The sequence below is a fragment of the Pteropus alecto genome, unplaced genomic scaffold (genome assembly GCF_000325575.1).
Source record: "Pteropus alecto unplaced genomic scaffold, ASM32557v1 scaffold3, whole genome shotgun sequence".
In the NCBI taxonomy this organism is placed as follows: Eukaryota; Metazoa; Chordata; class Mammalia; order Chiroptera; family Pteropodidae; genus Pteropus; species Pteropus alecto.
In genome coordinates, this window is record NW_006442484.1 from 44,786,787 (window position 1) to 44,803,643 (window position 16,857).

The following is a 16,857-nucleotide window of genomic DNA, read 5'->3' on the forward strand; positions in this document are numbered from 1 at the left end:
GCCACCTTCCCCTTCCCTGTGGGGGTGGCTGGAGGTCCTCCCCACCCACCCACAGTCACCCTCCCTGCTGATAAGCAGAAAGCTTTGTGAGGGGTGGTGGGCAGAAAAGAAAGGCAGCAATTTTGATGTTTCAGAGCCCCAGCCATGGCAGGCCAGCATTCTCTTCATCTCTCCTGCAGTGCAGTTTTTATGATTAGAAAGCGTTCTTAAATTCCAGGCCTGAAGTCGTTTCCCATAACACTGTAGGAAGCCACAGGCCCTCTGAGAACCGACTTGGTATGTTTGCCCCTTGGATTACGCTTGATCGGGCCAGGCTCTGGTACAAGGAAAACATACCTGAAAAGAAAGCAACTATCCATGTTGTGGGTTATCGCTTTTCTTGTCCTTGGGCAGGTACAAAGGGGGAGGGGGAAGTGCTTCCTAACAGGCTGAGTTTCTCTGCATCTTGGGCTAAAGCTGGACTGGGCCTGTCCTCTGCTGGGCCACCCTCCGGCTTTTCGACACCCACTATAGAGCAATGCAGGGCCATTTGGCAGTTTCTCCCTGTGAGAAATCCCCAGCTCCCTCAGAATGACCTTCACCAAATCCTTTGCTTCCTCCATCATAAAGTTGGAAAAAGAAGAAAGAATAATGGTTCACGGAGTGTAGGCAAGAAAAAAAAAAAAAACTTGGGCATAACCCCATATCAACTCAGTGGGCCTGAAGCAGTAAGGATTTTGCAGGATGAAAACCTCTGGCTTCTGTCTGCAGATGGACAGCTAGCTATACAATCTGAGATGCTAGCAGATAAGATAAGCCAGAGAAGATAACAAGGAGATAAGGCGGGACAGAGGGAGGGAGAGTAACATTAATGTCATTAATATTAATGGTGATTAATTTTTAATGTGAACATATCAAGGAATGCACTGGCTTAAAAACGCTCTTTGGTAATTCGAATAACCTTGATTTTGTGAGGCCAGTTGTCCTCTTTGCCTGGCTACCTGTTTCACAGACAGTGCTTGGATCCTGGAATTCTCTGATCATTTATTAATTTCTTCTCCCAGATCTGGGTTCAAACCAGGGTTTTTCCAAAGTGGAAACAAAACAGGGAAGTTGGCTGCCCTGACCGCCGTTGTCTCCTGTCTCTGGGAAGGCTGTGGAGGGGCTGCGTGGGGATTTCCTCCCGTCTGTCGGCACTGTCCGGAGGAGTTGTCTGGTGAGCATTCAATGAGGCTCATTCTGTGCAAAGCACAAGGCTAGGTCGTGGCTTGAGGAATCCAGGGCAAGAGGGCGTTCCGGCTCTTCCTGCTCTGACCGTGGATGGATGCCTTGTTTGGGGGTGCCCTGGTGGCTGGTGCTCTGCAGACTGATGGATTCCGATAAACCCTCATTAATCATGTAGAAACCTTTAATACTGTGGAAACTCCCCTCCCCAGGGCAGCGGGCCCTGCACACAGACTCAGGTGACAGGGTGATGACACTTCCAGTGTGGGGAAGCCTGGGCACCTTCTCACGCACCGTAAGCTTCAGGATGTCAGAGTTATACCTTATGTGCCTAGCAGCCCTGAATTTCTCATGAATCGTTTGTGACTACCTAAATCAGTTTTTAAAAAACTGGTGTTAAGGGGAACGATGTTCTTAGAGAAGTTAGTAAGTTTGCAGAAAAACAAGGCTTCCCACGCACAAGTTGTCAGTTGGTTTATTCTTCTAACTTTTTTTTTAATGCGAAACTTTTCAGAAGCTTTATTCTAACATGATTGCAATCTTAATAAAGGTGGAATTGGTATAACAGTGTTCCCCAGACTTATTTGACTATAGAGCTCTTTATTCTTGAAATAACTCCCCAATAATATATTGAGCTCTCCAATGTCTTATCGGACCACCTGCTAATAAAGCAAAACTGAGTTGATTAGAACTCAAGGCAGTAAGGGAAAGCATCGCAGCAGCGACACAGTGTGTCAGAATGGGGAAGTCAGAGGAGGACTTTGAAGGGTTCGGGGCGTCTGGGCTTGTGGTTAAGATGTGTCTTTCAAGGCGGTGGAATATAGTAGGTTAGGACTGGTGAATATAGCAAGGATCTGGTAGGGAATCTTGAGAGAGAAGCTATTGTTTGATGAGCCAGCTGCTTGCTCAGGTAAGCAGTCTGTTGCTTCAGGCAAACGGATCTGCAGGACTTTCCTGAAGCACATAGTTTTATTTGGGCAAAAGTTTCTTGGAACGAACAGCTAAGTCTCAGCAGTTAGGCCTCTGGCTGTGTTAGGTTGGTATAGTTTGTCATAGTTCTTGGAACAATTCATACTTCTTACATTTTGTGGAATGCAAGTATCATTCAAGGCAGTCTAGGAAATACTTCGAGAATCCTCCTTGAACTGATTTAACCTGGTTCATGTTAGAACCCATCTCCTTTTTCTGACTTAACATCTAATTTAGGTCAAGTTATGTAATTTAGAATAAAATTTGAGTGAGAAAACAAAAGTATCGAGGACAAAGTCAGACTTAGGTTAAAAACTAGGAGGTGAGACGCCAAAGGGAAGCAGAAATAGCCAAGTCTATTGACTATTCCTGATGCTCTGGCATTTGGGGCCTTGATCCTAGAGCAACGAACCTCTCAGGGCTAGCTAATGACTAGAGATGGCAAAAGACTCTCCTGCAAGTGCATGTGTGACACTCAAACCAACCAATCTACAGCCCACACCCCCAACTATCTCTTTTCAAACTCTCACGCACCAAGCCAGTATTCCCCCTGCTCTAAGTCACCCTAGGGCCAGGTACTAGACTACTAGGGATCACCCTTGTAGTCCAGAGCCCAGAGCTTGCCCAAATTATTCAAACTATTCAACCCTAAACTGACTCAAGGAACCTACCCTGCCTCGCCCATTCTTTCCTGAGAGAACCCCAGCAAGGCTCTGGGCCATGTCTGCCCTTTCCCCTCCTGCCTCCTGACTGACCCTTGTCGGTCCCCAGGTGGCCCTGCCTGGCGAGCCAGGCCTGCTGCTTCTAGGAGCTGTTCAGTAGCATGTTGTTTAATTTCCACATAGTCGTGAATTTTCTAGTTTTTATAATTGATTTCTAGCTACAAACACTGTGGTTGGAAAAGATGCTTGGTATGATCTTCCTCCTTCATGACAATCATTTTTCTATGTGTGTCTTATCACACCTGATTAAAACAAATCCTGGATGCATTTTAATATACCAACAAGAAATGAAGCTGAATTCAGTCTGCACACCAGAGATGTTAGAATCATCTGGGAAGCTGACTGCCCAGGCCTTGCCCACAGAGCATTTGATTTAACTGGCCTGCAGTAGCACCTTAGGTGATTCTACAGCAGGGCTGAGAAACACTGAGCCGAAGTGTGATCCTGGGACCAGCCGCATGAGCATCACCTGGGAACTTGTTAGAAATGCAAATTTTGGGGCCTCCTCAGACCTCTTAAGTCAGAAACTGGAGATGGAGCCTTTATCAAGTTCTCCAGGTGATTCTGAAAGATGCTGAAGCTTAAAAGCTGATGCACTGGGCTAAAAGCAGGGTAGAATCAGAGAAGCAGGCAGCTAATGGGCCGGCTGCAAGCCTGGAGCCCTTACGTTTATGGCTACACTTAACGCCATCTCCTGGTGCTGGTTAACGGCTTCTATTTCTGGAATCTTGGTGCCTCTCATAAATTTTCTATATTTTCATTTTTGTTTGTGTCAATGCACTTTTTTTATTTCTCTTTTGATTTCTTCGACCCAATTGTTGTTCAGAAGCATGTTGTTTAATCTCCACATATTTGTGTATTTTCTAGTTTTTATAATTGATTTCTAGTTACAAACATTGTGGTTGGAAAAGATGTTTGGTATGATTTCAATATTCTTAAATTAAGACTTGGTTTTGTGGACTAATATGTGATCTACCCTGGAGCATGTTCCATGTGTGCTTGAGAAAAATGTGTATTCTGTTGCATTTGGGTGGAATGTTCTGTACAAGCATATCATAGATACTGTGGGTTCGGTTCCAGACCACTGCAGTAAAGTGAGTTGCAATCTTTTTGCGGATGGAGGGTGTTGTCTTCAATTTGTAAAAAAACACAGCAAAGTGCAACCCAGCAAGGTATGCCTGTGCACATGTTCAGTGCCCTGGTCTCACCCGTTGTTTAGAGGCAATGTTTCCTTATTGATTTTAAATCCGGACGATCTTTCCATTTGTGAAAGTGGGGTATTAAAGTTTCCTACTATTATTATTTTATTATTTCTCCTTTTAGGCCTGTTAATATCTGCTTTATATATTTAGGTGCTCCTATGTTGGGTTCATACATATTTACAAATGTTACATTCTCTTGTCAGGTATATTTTTTTCATTATGTAATATCCTTCCTCGTCTCTCATTACAGTCTTTGTCTTAAAGTCTATTTTGTCTGATATAAGTTTAGCTATCCCAGTTTTATTTTGGTTTCCATTTGCATGGAATATCTTTTCTTGTTCACTTTCAGTCTGTGTCCTCACATCTGAAATGAGTCTCTTGTAGGCAGTAAATAGATGGGTCTTGTTTTTTTGTTTTATCCATTTAGCCACTCTCTTTCGATTGCAGAATTTAGTCCATTGCATTTAAAAGTAATTATCAGTAGGTGTGTTACTTACTGACATTTTAATTGTTTGTTTTGTCTTTATCTTTTGCGTATCTACTATAGGTTTTGCTTTGTGGTTACCATGAGGCTTACATAAAACAACCCATAACAGTCTATTTTAAGATAAAAACTTAAGTTTGGACATATTCTAAAGCTCTACATCTTTATTCTACCCAGCGCACATTTTGTTTTTGATGTGACGTTTCTAGAATCTTGGAACAGAGTACTGGAACTGATATAGTTGAACTTAACTTTTGTATGCCCACATCATCTCCTGTCTCCTATAGTTTGGATATTATTAAATAAAAACGTGAACAACTCATTCCTCACTACTATGAATTTTCTTTTGTAAGAGTTAAGAACTGTCTTTGGAAAATGTCAGCTCATACGGAGAGGCATCCAAATACCAGGCCAGGCCGAGATTTGTTGCACCAACAAGCCCCCACTTATGCCCAAGTCATACCTGTAGACACATCAGAGGGAACTCACTGGTCTAAGCTTGATACAATGAAAACCAAAAGATTTTTGTTCTTAGAACATGGTAAGTTTAGTTTACATTTTACCTCTACAAGGCCCTTTTTGCTAACTTAGTGAGTCATTTAAGTCTCTAAACATTACCTCCTCTGCTTTTTGTATTATCATAGTGACATGGGAGGTTAAATAGTTACATTTCAGGGCTAGAAAAAAATAATTGCTAGATTTTTGGCGTCACGTGCTGATGTATCCTGCTACAATTGTGACTGTATTTAAACAATAATAAAACCCCCAATACTTTCAAGTGTTCACCAGAGCTCCAAAGATTGGGTCAGCAACATGGAGCTTATACTTCTTGTGTTATTTGCTATTCCAAGGAAAAAGCAATGGAAAACATTTACATTGTGACATATGACTGAAAGACCATATTAAAATATAATCGCTTCAGTGGAGAATGAAACTCATAAATCAAGGTTTTCCTTATACTGCATGGCTATGAATGACTATAACTTTAAGCTTAGCTCTCTTGATCTTTGGTTTCAATATGTGAAATATCAACTGATGGGAGCTGTCTGTGTGATATGCATCTCTAGTGAAATAATTTTACTTTAAAAAATACTTAAGCATTTGCTGAGAGGTCCTGACTTTAATAAGGTAGAAAAATGTGTTGAAACCAACAAATGTGTGAATCTGTAATAATAGTATAAATACAACCTTTATTAATAAGATTGCTAATTGGTCTTTTGTGGATTAGTTATACCCTAATTCTTTCACTATATAAAACCAAAGGAAAACAACTACTTCATTTTTCCCCCATCATTAGTATTTGGGAGATGTGAAGAGTGTCACAGTCTGTTTTAGATAGTGAGATTCTGAACTGTTAGGTTGAGACCATTTCTTGTTTTAGAGTGACCACCAATTACGAACAGAATTGGCCAAAATGAGAGAAGTGCACCTGGCAGCAATGGACTGATGGCACCAATACGCAGCCTCATGTGAAGCAGGGAAATTAGGGGCTAGTGAACCCACAGCAGAGGACATAACAGGGCCTTTCATGCTCTGATGTCCCATTCCAGATAACTCATCCACAGGGATCGGCAGCAAGTAGTTACGCTTTTGATGCTTCCAAATAAACTCATACTGGACACGCGTGAAATCATTTTCACTTCATATCTCCTTTTCTTATTGGTCAAATGAATGTTTACAGTCAAAAGTATCAAATGGAATCATAGAAGTGTGGCTTGTGAGTGCACATTTCCTTAAAGGCAAATACATCCATGCTGTCTGTTTTACTTTTCTATTGATGTCTAGTGCTGAGGCCCATAGGGAATAAGATACTCAATGAGAAAAAGGACAAAATTCAAGTTTAACTAGGCTAAATTGACCTAGTTAAGTTCCTTGAGAACAGAAACTGATTTTTCTCCCCAGGCTTAGCACAATGCCTGGCCCATGGGGAACAGGCAGGAAATGGATGTGGAATGAAGAGCGCTATATCCGCTATATCCGCTATATCCGCTATATCCCCGGGATGCAGGTCTAGGCTTCATTTGGAGAGAGAATGCAAGTGAGAACTAGTTCTCTAAATATTAGAGAAGCTGACAGCTCCCTGACGATTCTTAGCCTTCAGCTACGTTCCATCACAATGCATGCCAATTAAGGGTCAGAACTACACAGATGTTCAGAGGGAGTGTGATGTGCCATAATGATATATGTAAAGACCACTATTACCTCATCTCATAAAAGAAAATGCCTTTCACTTAACATGAAGAGACAAATATGAATGCCATACAGTTGTTACTGTCCAATCAAGTTATAAAGATGCTTCAAGAGTTCCGTAAGAAGCCAGCCTTCCAGCAACTAAAATATACAGTTGTGCATTAAAAAAAACTTTCTGCTCTTTAAATGGACTTCCAATAATACCCAATCAGCTCTGGGGCTGTAAATTTTAAAATATTTTGTTAAAATGAATAATGTTGGAACTCTGAACCTAATTTATTCAGGGGCCTTCTATTTGAGCTCAAGCAACCAGAAACATCCTTCCACTTCAATTCAGTGAAGAACTACTTCCTCTGTCAGCTGGTATAACTAACTAACTGGCACTAAAAACTTGCAAAAAATGTAGAGAAGAAATGATCTTTGATTTTTCAATTTAAAACTATATATAGGAAATTGGGAAGAAAGAGACTTTACATTCAGGGAAGAATATCTGCCGTGCTGCCAAATCTCTAGGTAACCATGAAGGGGTTTATCAGTTCCTCTTTCCACTCCTGACTGGTGCTTCATCAAAAAGGGCCATGATTTAAGAAATATTCCATGGTCATAGATATGTATGAAAGACTCTGGCTAAAGATTGAGAAAGAGCCTCTCTGAGAAACTGGGAATCATTTCCTCATTTCAAAGAGTGTCACCCCACAGTCCAAGAGTGCTCACAGACGACGTCGCTGTAATTTGTATCTGCGAGTCCCGAAGGGATGAACCACACGTTCATCAGCTTAAAACATAACAAGTGCCCTTGTTCACAGACCTGATAAACAGTAACCTGTCTGAAGACGTGCTCAGGACTTTATCTGAATATATGCTTTATGTTTACTATGATCAGGCAAGGCTTCTGTTCCAGGTGTACTGCTAATTCTGATAAGGGCCTACTTCAAAGTCAACCAGATCTTTTCAGGAAGAAAACAGGATGATTACATTCTAATAAAGCCTATTGCTTCACAGATTTCTTTACTGAAAATCTCCTTTAAAAGGATTTTGTACAATGAGAACTTCGGCCATGAGCACACAGAAATTCAGTTGGTTTACCTAACCGAGGACATAGTCTTGTGCTCGATTTCTCTGACAAATTATTTCATGAGTCAAAAGCATTGCCTTAGTGTATATTGTCTTTTAGCGGCCTCCATTTTAAAGATTTCTATGTTACATAAAACAAATCTCTATTAATCTACATATCCAATGTTGCTTAGTGCAGTGACATTATTCATAGGAGACTGTGGCCAACAAGAGAGCTGTGATGGACTATCTCCAGGTAACTGCATTTTCCTGAACATAAACATTAAAACATACTACCAACTTCCTACTATGGCCTAGGGGCAAAAATATGGAAAAACTCCACCTTTCTGTCAGTTTCCATTACCTTTGAGAGAGAGTCTTGAACGTATCAAGGACTGAAATGGCAAAAATGGAAATATGTCTTGTATTTTTTTACTTTTTAAAGCAGGACAGAACTGTAGTTCCGGAAGGGCGCTCGTTTGACAGACAAGGATACAGACTCTGGAGGGTCATTTGCTCAAAGCCACGGGTAGCCAGTGACAGTATCAAGCCCACTCCCTGGGTTTCTTGGGATCTAGATATATGCACACCACTCTTCTCCAGTGTCGGGCTGCTATCTGGGACTCAGCTCAGGCAGTGTTGTCAGCTCAGCTGGATGTCAACACCATGCACAGCCAACAAACCAAATGTTTATTAGAAAGTCACTCCTTTTAGTTAGCCTTTTTTTCTTTCTCTGATGGTTCTGGAAGGAACTCCTGCCTGCTCTCCCACCTCTGAAGTCGAGAAAATATTCTAGATTTCTGCCAGACTATGCAAGAAGAAAAATAAATCCAATGAATGGGTGTTCTGATTCTAAGCAATTTTAAATTATTTTAGGAACACAAAACTTTCAATACTAAACAAAAAAAAAAGCGAGAGGGAGTACTCAGTATTAAAAAAATGGCCAAACACATCTTTCCAAATATTCTCGATCATGGGGAAAAAAGTAAGCTATAAATAGTTTTGATTTCTAAAAGCCAAATTTAATAAATTAACAAATGCATGCCAGATAACACAATTATAACTAAAAACCAATAATAATTCAACGAAAAATGCTCTGCATTATACTTTTTTATTGGTATGGATAATTTACTAAAGTAACAAACCTGAAAACACATTTTGCTTTTGCTGGAAAGAAAGTACTACGTTAGAGAAGAACTAAGAGAAACTGGAAATAAAGCATTTGCGAAAAGTAGGCATATGTTATAGTCTATGGCAATGCAGCAGCCAGAGGTGCTGTTTTATCCGTTTGTGTGCATGTTTACATAAGCATCAAAAACCAATGACAGAACCCAAGAGCGAAGTCACAACAGATTTACTCTGAAACATGCTGAATCACAACCACAGACTACCCAGGACAAAGCAGCGCAGGCTCGTTGTCTCCTCTGTGTGAGGTTCCCTTGCCAAATGGGGCTAATCATGCAATAGCTTGGGTTTCTCTTAACATGATAAACACCCAGGATTACTAGAACTGGAAGAAAGCGTGTGTCACTGTTTTACAAGGACAGCTGAGCGGTGCTATGAAAACAGAAAGTTCCTTCATTTTAATCTGGTTATGTGCCCAAACTCCTAACCGAGAAATAATTCAGCAATAAGAGCCAATTAAATTACTATAAAACATTCCTTCATCTGTAAAACATTTCACTTTTTCCCCTCAAACTAAAATTTAAAATAAAATATCTTCGTTTTTGATAAGCAGCTCTACCACCAGTCTCTGATATCGTATATCATTCAATGCAGCCATCGCGTCTAGTTCTGGAGATCTCATGAGGGTTGGGCCAAAAACAATTCCAAGGTTTTCTGCATTCATAAGATTCTCCTTTTCATGGAGGGTGACTCTGAAAAACACAAGTAAAGGAGTATGACTTCGCGATGGCCATGCACTAAAACAAAACCCAGATTCACAAGAGGTCTGTGCCCACCTATCGACTCTTCCCCTAGGTGACTTCTCTGTATTTCTCTTTAACTTCAGAGTACTGACTTGCATTAAGTTATGTTAATAAATAATTTAAACTTCTCAAACCCGAATGAATGCTCTTGACAGTGTGGGTTCAGTTTTATTTGTGGATTCCCTGGCCAGAGCCTAGAGCTGATGGAGTATGTTTGTAAACAAAGGAACTGGGTTGTCTTAATTATTCCATCAGCCCTCTCTTCCTCTCCACTTTGGTTGTTTCCTGCAGATTATTCTTGCATGTGTCTAGGGAGAGAGTGGTAGAGATGTTAAAAGGAAATGGCTCTGGGTAAGCAACACTGTCAGGAAATTTAAGTGTTTATGTTCTTTTTACTGCTATTCCAAAGGCACAGACTATAATTTGAGAGTTATTCCTTTGTTTTACTGTGGAATACTTAATTACATCCAAATACGAACCAAACTTGAATTTACAAGTGAAGTTGTAGGCAAATTAAAAGTTTTAATTCATAGTGCTTTTAAAGAGGAAAAACATGCAAATATTAAAAGTACCATGAATTAAATATTTATTTCTGGATAACTCATGCCTAAAGACATACAGGACAGATGCCAAATTCTACTGTCTTTTTTTGTTTCTAATTGGTCTTTTATTTTGAAATCCTAAACCACTAAAGCTTGGTCATATAATTTTAAAAACTTTACTTCAACTGGTAGAGATCAAGGGTGACTGAGCAGGGAAAATAAAGCTACGTTACAATCAATCACTTTAAAACATTAAACCAGAAGTAACAAAATATTTTCCATTATTCTCTTTATGCCTTACTTTACTCCATCGTTTTTTACAACAGTTTTCAGTGCATGCAACATTAATTCAATAATCTAAAATCCCATCAGCAAGTCTAAAGTACCTATTTTGGAGCAAGAAGTAAGAAAAATGAGCCTTTGCAAGTTGCTTTGCTCTTGCTTTATTATGCTAATGTTGGTATCTTTACAGCGACAACCTTTTCCCTTTCAACAAAAATTAATGCATGTCCTTGGCAGAGTATTAGTATTTCCAACATATTCGCCAGCGTATACTGGAATTGCAAATACATTTCTGTCAGAATCCAGTGTGCACTCAGCATTGTAGTACAGAATATTTTTAGCATTCCTTCTGAACTTGTGCAATTTCACACAAGAAGACAACATAGCTATGCATTTATTTATTCATTCGATAGATCATGTGTCCTTTCTTTTACGTTTGGTTTTATTTTATTCTTAAAATTTGGATGCAGTGCCAATATAAGCTTCAAAGTCTGTAACTTGCCTCTTCAGATGCGCCATGAGGTACCGGAGGGTTTCGCAGTGAGCAGGCGGCAGCAGTTTCAGTGCTTCATGAAGGGTTTCTAATTGCTCATCAGGATCCATAATTTCTACAGTAGTGAGTAGAACACCAAGGGGAGAAACTTTAACAGACAACTGGTATCAATGGTTCATTTAATTCTATTTGTGCGGTGATCTTTTAAAACTAGTAAAGGAATGTTTTCTCACAGATCCTTGCCCGCAGCTTTGGGAAATATTTTTAATGTTCAAATCTCTGATTTTCGAAGGCTTAGTTTCATTATGTCAATACCATTTACTTGGACCTTTGGGGAGAGCACCCAGTTTTTTCAATTGAATGTCTTGGAACCTGGTAACTATGGAGATTGGTTATTAGATATATAGGATGTAACTATTAAAAATTCAGACACATATACACACAGATGACAACTTACACATTCAGATGAGGACATCTTAGAACGTTGCAGACATATTCAAGGGATGCTGCATTGTTCAAAGTATTTTGAAAATCCCCTTTCAGTTACGGTATAGAATCTATGCCATCTCTTTGCCTCTTGCAACCCCTGCTAAAATCTTCTTAATATGTATGTCATTTTTTTTTCTTTTTAAACCAAGAAATGTATTATCCAGTATTAACTTCATTTATTCATTAGGTTTAAATTACTTTGTGTTATATCAAAAAGTCCAATCTACCCTCAAAGCACAAAGGTATTCTACTACTTAGGATACTCAGAAGCTACAATGCAGACTTTGAAGGCAGTTCCAGATGTTTTCACGACAGTGTCCCTGCAATAAATGAGACTCCTCCAAAGATGTAAACTTTAAAGGGGACCATCCTCATTTGGATATTTTAGTTCTGCTTTGTTGGTCAAAAAAACAGCACGTTCCTTTGAGGTCACAGATTGCATTAAATTCATCAATTATTTCCACAATCAGAAAGGTATTTTTGAAATTCTGTGCTAATTTCTAGTATATTTATGCTTCTACCCAAATGTCAAGAAGATGGGGTGCCTTTAAATGTTAGGTTTCAGGGCAACTGCAAAGTAACCTCAAACTGCAGAGTCTTAATCAGGATAGCATCCCTGAAAGATGGAAGGCCACATCTGACCAGAATGTAATATTCAAGACACAAGACCAAGAATCCTAGTCTTTCTAATTTAATAAAACAAACCAATTCAATGGCAATGTATTGGAGTCAGATAAAAAGTGATATAAAATGATATGAAAAGTTCTTAGCATTGGCAGAGCAGATTAGATAATTTCAGAATGTGAAGAGTGACTGAAGCTTTTTAATTCAAAGAAATTTTGGACATTTTACAATTTCTGCCCAAAGCTTCCCCAGAGTTCCTGGTTATTTCTTGGTGATAGAGAATGTATTATTTGCCGTTGGCCAGGATAAACAATGTATGGTCTTTGAACCTTGAGACCTTTAAAGAGTGCCAGTTCATAAGAGCAATACCATTCAGATACTGAAATTCAATCATTTAATTAGAAGGAAATTCCATTTATGATAGAAAACTATATAGGGCTAATTAATTTGAAACTACACTATTCTGGAAATTGAAAAAAGAATAATTTAGTTTTAACTTCTACAATTAATCCTTGTAGGGAGAATTTTCAGATGGTATGAAGTTAAGAATGGTCTCAAGTTACAGTCACTTGAGGTCCTTTTGGTGGCGTAGAAATAAAATTCTCTGTTCACGGAAAGCTTACTTTCCTATTGGAGGGTGAACTGACAATAAACAATGAATATGTATCTTATAGCTTATACTATATTAGAATGAGGCAAGTGTTACGCAAACAAACAAACAAACAAACAAACAAACGCAAGATAAGAAATACTGGAAGTGCTGGGGGTGTGTGTGTGTACAATTGTAAATGGGGTGGTCAGGGGGGACCTCAGTAAGAAAGAAGGTCTGAGTACAGACTTGAGGGAGTGGGGGAATGAACCTCATGGAGATCTGGGGGAAGACGGTTCCAGGCAGAGGAAACTCAGTGCAAAGATCCTGAGGGAAGTGTATACCTGTAATGTTTGAGGAAAAGCGAGGAGCCAAACGTGGCTGCAGTAGAGTGAGCAAAGAGAGCAGAAGGGGGTATGATCAGAAAGGTAATGGCACTCTCTCACGTCAGGTGCTGTAGGCTATTCTAAGGACTTAGCATTCACTGAGACAAATGGGAAGGTTCTGAACAAGAGAGGGTCATGATCTGACATAGATATTTCATAGTATCTTTCTCTCTAGCTGTCATGTGGGAAACAGACTATGGAAGGGCAAGAGTAAAAGCAGAAAAACCATTTCAATAACTATTACAACAATCCAGGCGAGGAATGACACTAGTTTAGACTAGGTGGTGACAGTGAAGGTGAGAAAAAGTTGCTGGATTCTAGGCATATTTTAAAGGTAGAATCCACAGGATTTCCTGATGAGGGATGTATGAGGAGAATCATTGAGAATGAGCCCACTTTTAGGCTTAGGCAACTGGGAGGATGGAGCCTCCATTAATTGAAATGGGAAAGATGATGGGTGGAAGAGGTTTCATGGGGAAGATCAAGAGTTCTGTTTGAGAAGACTTTCAGACATCCAAGTGAACATGCTGACTGAGAATTAATCTGGTGTTCAGGGGCAGGTCCAGACCAGAGATATAAATTTGGAAACATATGACAAAATGCACCTGAATATACTGATATCAAACTGACAAGGGATTCTTCCCTGGAATTCATTTCTCTTTTTTTCCACTTAAAGGAGTATTATCCACGATCGGTTTTTCAGAGAACATAAATCTTTAGCCCTGAGACAACTACAGAATAATTTAAAAGGGAGACAGACCAAGTGGAATGTATTTAGAGATGAATGACCACTATGAGTTGTTTCATATGTGTGAAAGGCTTGCACATAGAAGATGGTGATACTAGGACCAATATGGGAGGGAGTCAAAAGCAGGCAGGTTTCTGCTGCACACAAGTAGGGTTTTATGACTGTTACATCTGTCCACCAAGTGGACTGGCTGCCTAGAAAAGCAGTGATCTTGAGGTTACTGGATATTTAAAAAAGAATGTATTGTAGAAGGAAGTCTACTTACATAATTCCTTGAGAGCATCCAAAAACTAAGATTCTATAGGTCTCAATATAAAATTGTTAACTAATTCCAGAAATATTTATTGAGCACCTATTATGTAAGGGAGAGACTATCACAGGCACTGTGGGAAAATAAACATGAGAACCCCTGCCTGTAAGTGGGTAACAGTCTAGTAGGGAAGATAAGACATGAACATAACCTCTGGCATGAAGGTAAGAGGCTTTAAAAGGTGTCCAAGTAAGTGTGATGGGACTATAGAGGAGAAAGATGGCCCGTGGCCGAGAGAGAGAGAGAAGAGGAAGAGATGGCATTTGAGGAAGGTCTGGAAGGATCTGGAAATGTGGACATCGTGTGGGCAGGAAACAGTACTCTGAATCCATATCAAGATACAGTTAAAAGCTCTTTTTAAAGTATGTACTGTCAATTCTTTATAGAGAGACTCAAGCACAAGAAGAATAAAACTTAGCCAGCTAAGTGGCTGAGTTGAGGGAAAAACTCAAGTTCTTATTCCCAGGCTTCTCTATAGGACATTTTAAGTGGCTTGGGACAAAGACCCCTGGGTTTTATTTCTGAGTTTCTCTGACTCACTCAAGGGTGCACACTGAGTCATGTAGCTTCTGGGAACAGAGTTCTTAGACTCCTTGCCAGAGCAAGAGTTCCACATTCAGTACTGCCAGGAGTTCAGCTTTGGCAGTGCTGGTTTCACCGTGCTCAAGAAGCACCATGAATGCTGGGTTTCCGACCAGGCCCCGTGGGCAGCACCTGTCTTCTAGGCCTCAGTATTACACAGCAGAGGATTCCTTAACTGGTGGGAAGAGGGAGTGAGGACGAAGGGCTGGGGAGTCCAAGACTTCTAGGTGGCTCCTGAGGGAGTGTGCAGGGAATTATGCAGATAGTCAAGCCTTTAGAAGGAATGCCCTGGCCTCCACTACCCCTGCATCCCTTTTTCATTTCCTGCAGCTAATTCCCTCCAGCTTTCAACTAGCAGGTTCTCCAAGGGAGACCACAACAGCAGAGCTCTAATAGCTTTTGCAGGAGAAAGCTTTAAAATGAACTATGATTTTTTAGGGGGTGGAGGGGCGTGGGATACTAAAAAATGCCAGAGATATGTGAGACCTAAAGAACATGGCTCAAGTCTGTTTTTACGGGCTGAGAGATAAAAGTTCTAGAGCACATGTATCACGAGGAGTTGGCTAACCCTGTCCTTCATTTAGAAGGGGTTCCTGCCCTTCTGTCTTCCTCCTCTCTCAAAGTCTTTTGTCCCCTGTTCCATCAGGAGAGCCAGGGAGTGTGCAGAATGGAGAGAGCTGGGGCTTTGATATTAGACGGATGTGGGTTTGAATGCTGGTGCCACTTCCTTTAGCAATAGGACCTTGGACAATTTACTTATACCCTGTAACATCTCCTTTTAAAAATGATATCATAGATGTAAAGTACTGAGTGTGATTCCTGGCACCTAATATTGTTCTATAAATCTTGGTTTTTTCTCATCTTCCTTATCTGCCTATACAGGTAAGAGAATGGTGGTATCTATGCATCTAAAGAATGAAACAGACTCTACTGCTAGAAAAGATAGGTATATAGAAACAATCTTCCAAAAGCCATTATATCAACATCAAATATGTACCATAAATGTTTATATTGTGTATAAATATTATGGTAGGGTTTTTGGTGTCATGGAAATCACACACCAAAATAGTTGAAATTATAAAGTAAAGGAGTTTCTACCTTGATTTAGAAAAGCTTCTTTCTCATGTGCTTTCTAGAGCTCCCTGAGGGGTGAGATGAGACAACTCGCTGATTTCTGACCGGTCTGCTTCAGACACAAATCCCAGAACAATGACAAATGGTTTGGAAGAAGAATAAAGAGAGGAGATTTTCCTCAGCAACTAGGATGGGTGTGGGGAAAGAAGGTGAGGTAATTTGGGAGCATGAGGCAAAAGGCCTTGAGATCCAATAAGCGGAGCTTGGATTTTTCTTCAAAGTAGATAAGGTGGTGTGTAGAGTTCAGAATCTGGGGTTGAATCACTGCTTTGTCCTCTGCTAATTGGAAGCCCTTGAGTTAGGCATAGAAGCCAAGTTTCAGTTTTACCAGAGCAACACGGGGACAGGAACACCATCCAGTGGAGCCCGCAGTGCAACCCTGGGGCTCAGAGCAAACAGGACTGACTGAGCAGCTCTTTGTGATGTAAATATGTGTACAGTGTCTTCCACATTAGCGGCAATTAGACTTATGTCTCGCGGAGGAAATGTCCGCCCCAGGAAACAAGAACCTTAGCAATGAATCCATCCCCAAATGAGAGGAGTTAAATTCCTATGGAAAAAGCCTAGAGCCTTTTAGGCTCATAGCATGAAAATTTGTAAAAATCAGGGTAATTCTCATGCCTATTTTCTACATGAGAGCTAAGCTGACCCGCAAGAAATCAGGGCTCCATGGAACTAACCACAAAAATTCTTAACAAAAGCTCTGAAGGAGAAACTAAAAATTAGAACAAAGCAAGTTTGTACTTCATGAAATTTCAAAGTTAAAAATCAAATCAGTGTTACTAAGGAAGTAATATTATTTAAAGCTAAAGACAATATATGGTTTTGAGAGAACAGCAAATGACAGAAATAGCCTATCTTTTCTAAAAAATGGTAATGCTGACAGTTAAAATGTTCCCTTCTCTTTTTAAAAAAGTATGAATTATA

General features: G+C 40.0%; 1 protein-coding gene across 2 annotated transcripts in view; it reads right to left on the bottom strand.

Moving 5' to 3' along the window:
• Positions 1-8,915: 8,915 nt before the first annotated feature.
• The window catches only part of CHN1 (chimerin 1), a 148,005-nt gene continuing 140,063 nt past the window's right edge, over positions 8,916-16,857 (bottom strand). For both annotated transcript variants that reach the window (XM_015596477.2, XM_006921221.3), the window contains 2 exons: positions 11,078-11,183; positions 8,916-9,700 (listed from right to left, as the gene is read on the bottom strand). In XM_015596477.2, coding sequence (XP_015451963.1) covers positions 9,529-9,700; positions 11,078-11,183 — 278 coding nt within the window. In that variant the 3' untranslated portion in view covers positions 8,916-9,528. The remainder of the gene's footprint in view (positions 9,701-11,077; positions 11,184-16,857) is intronic.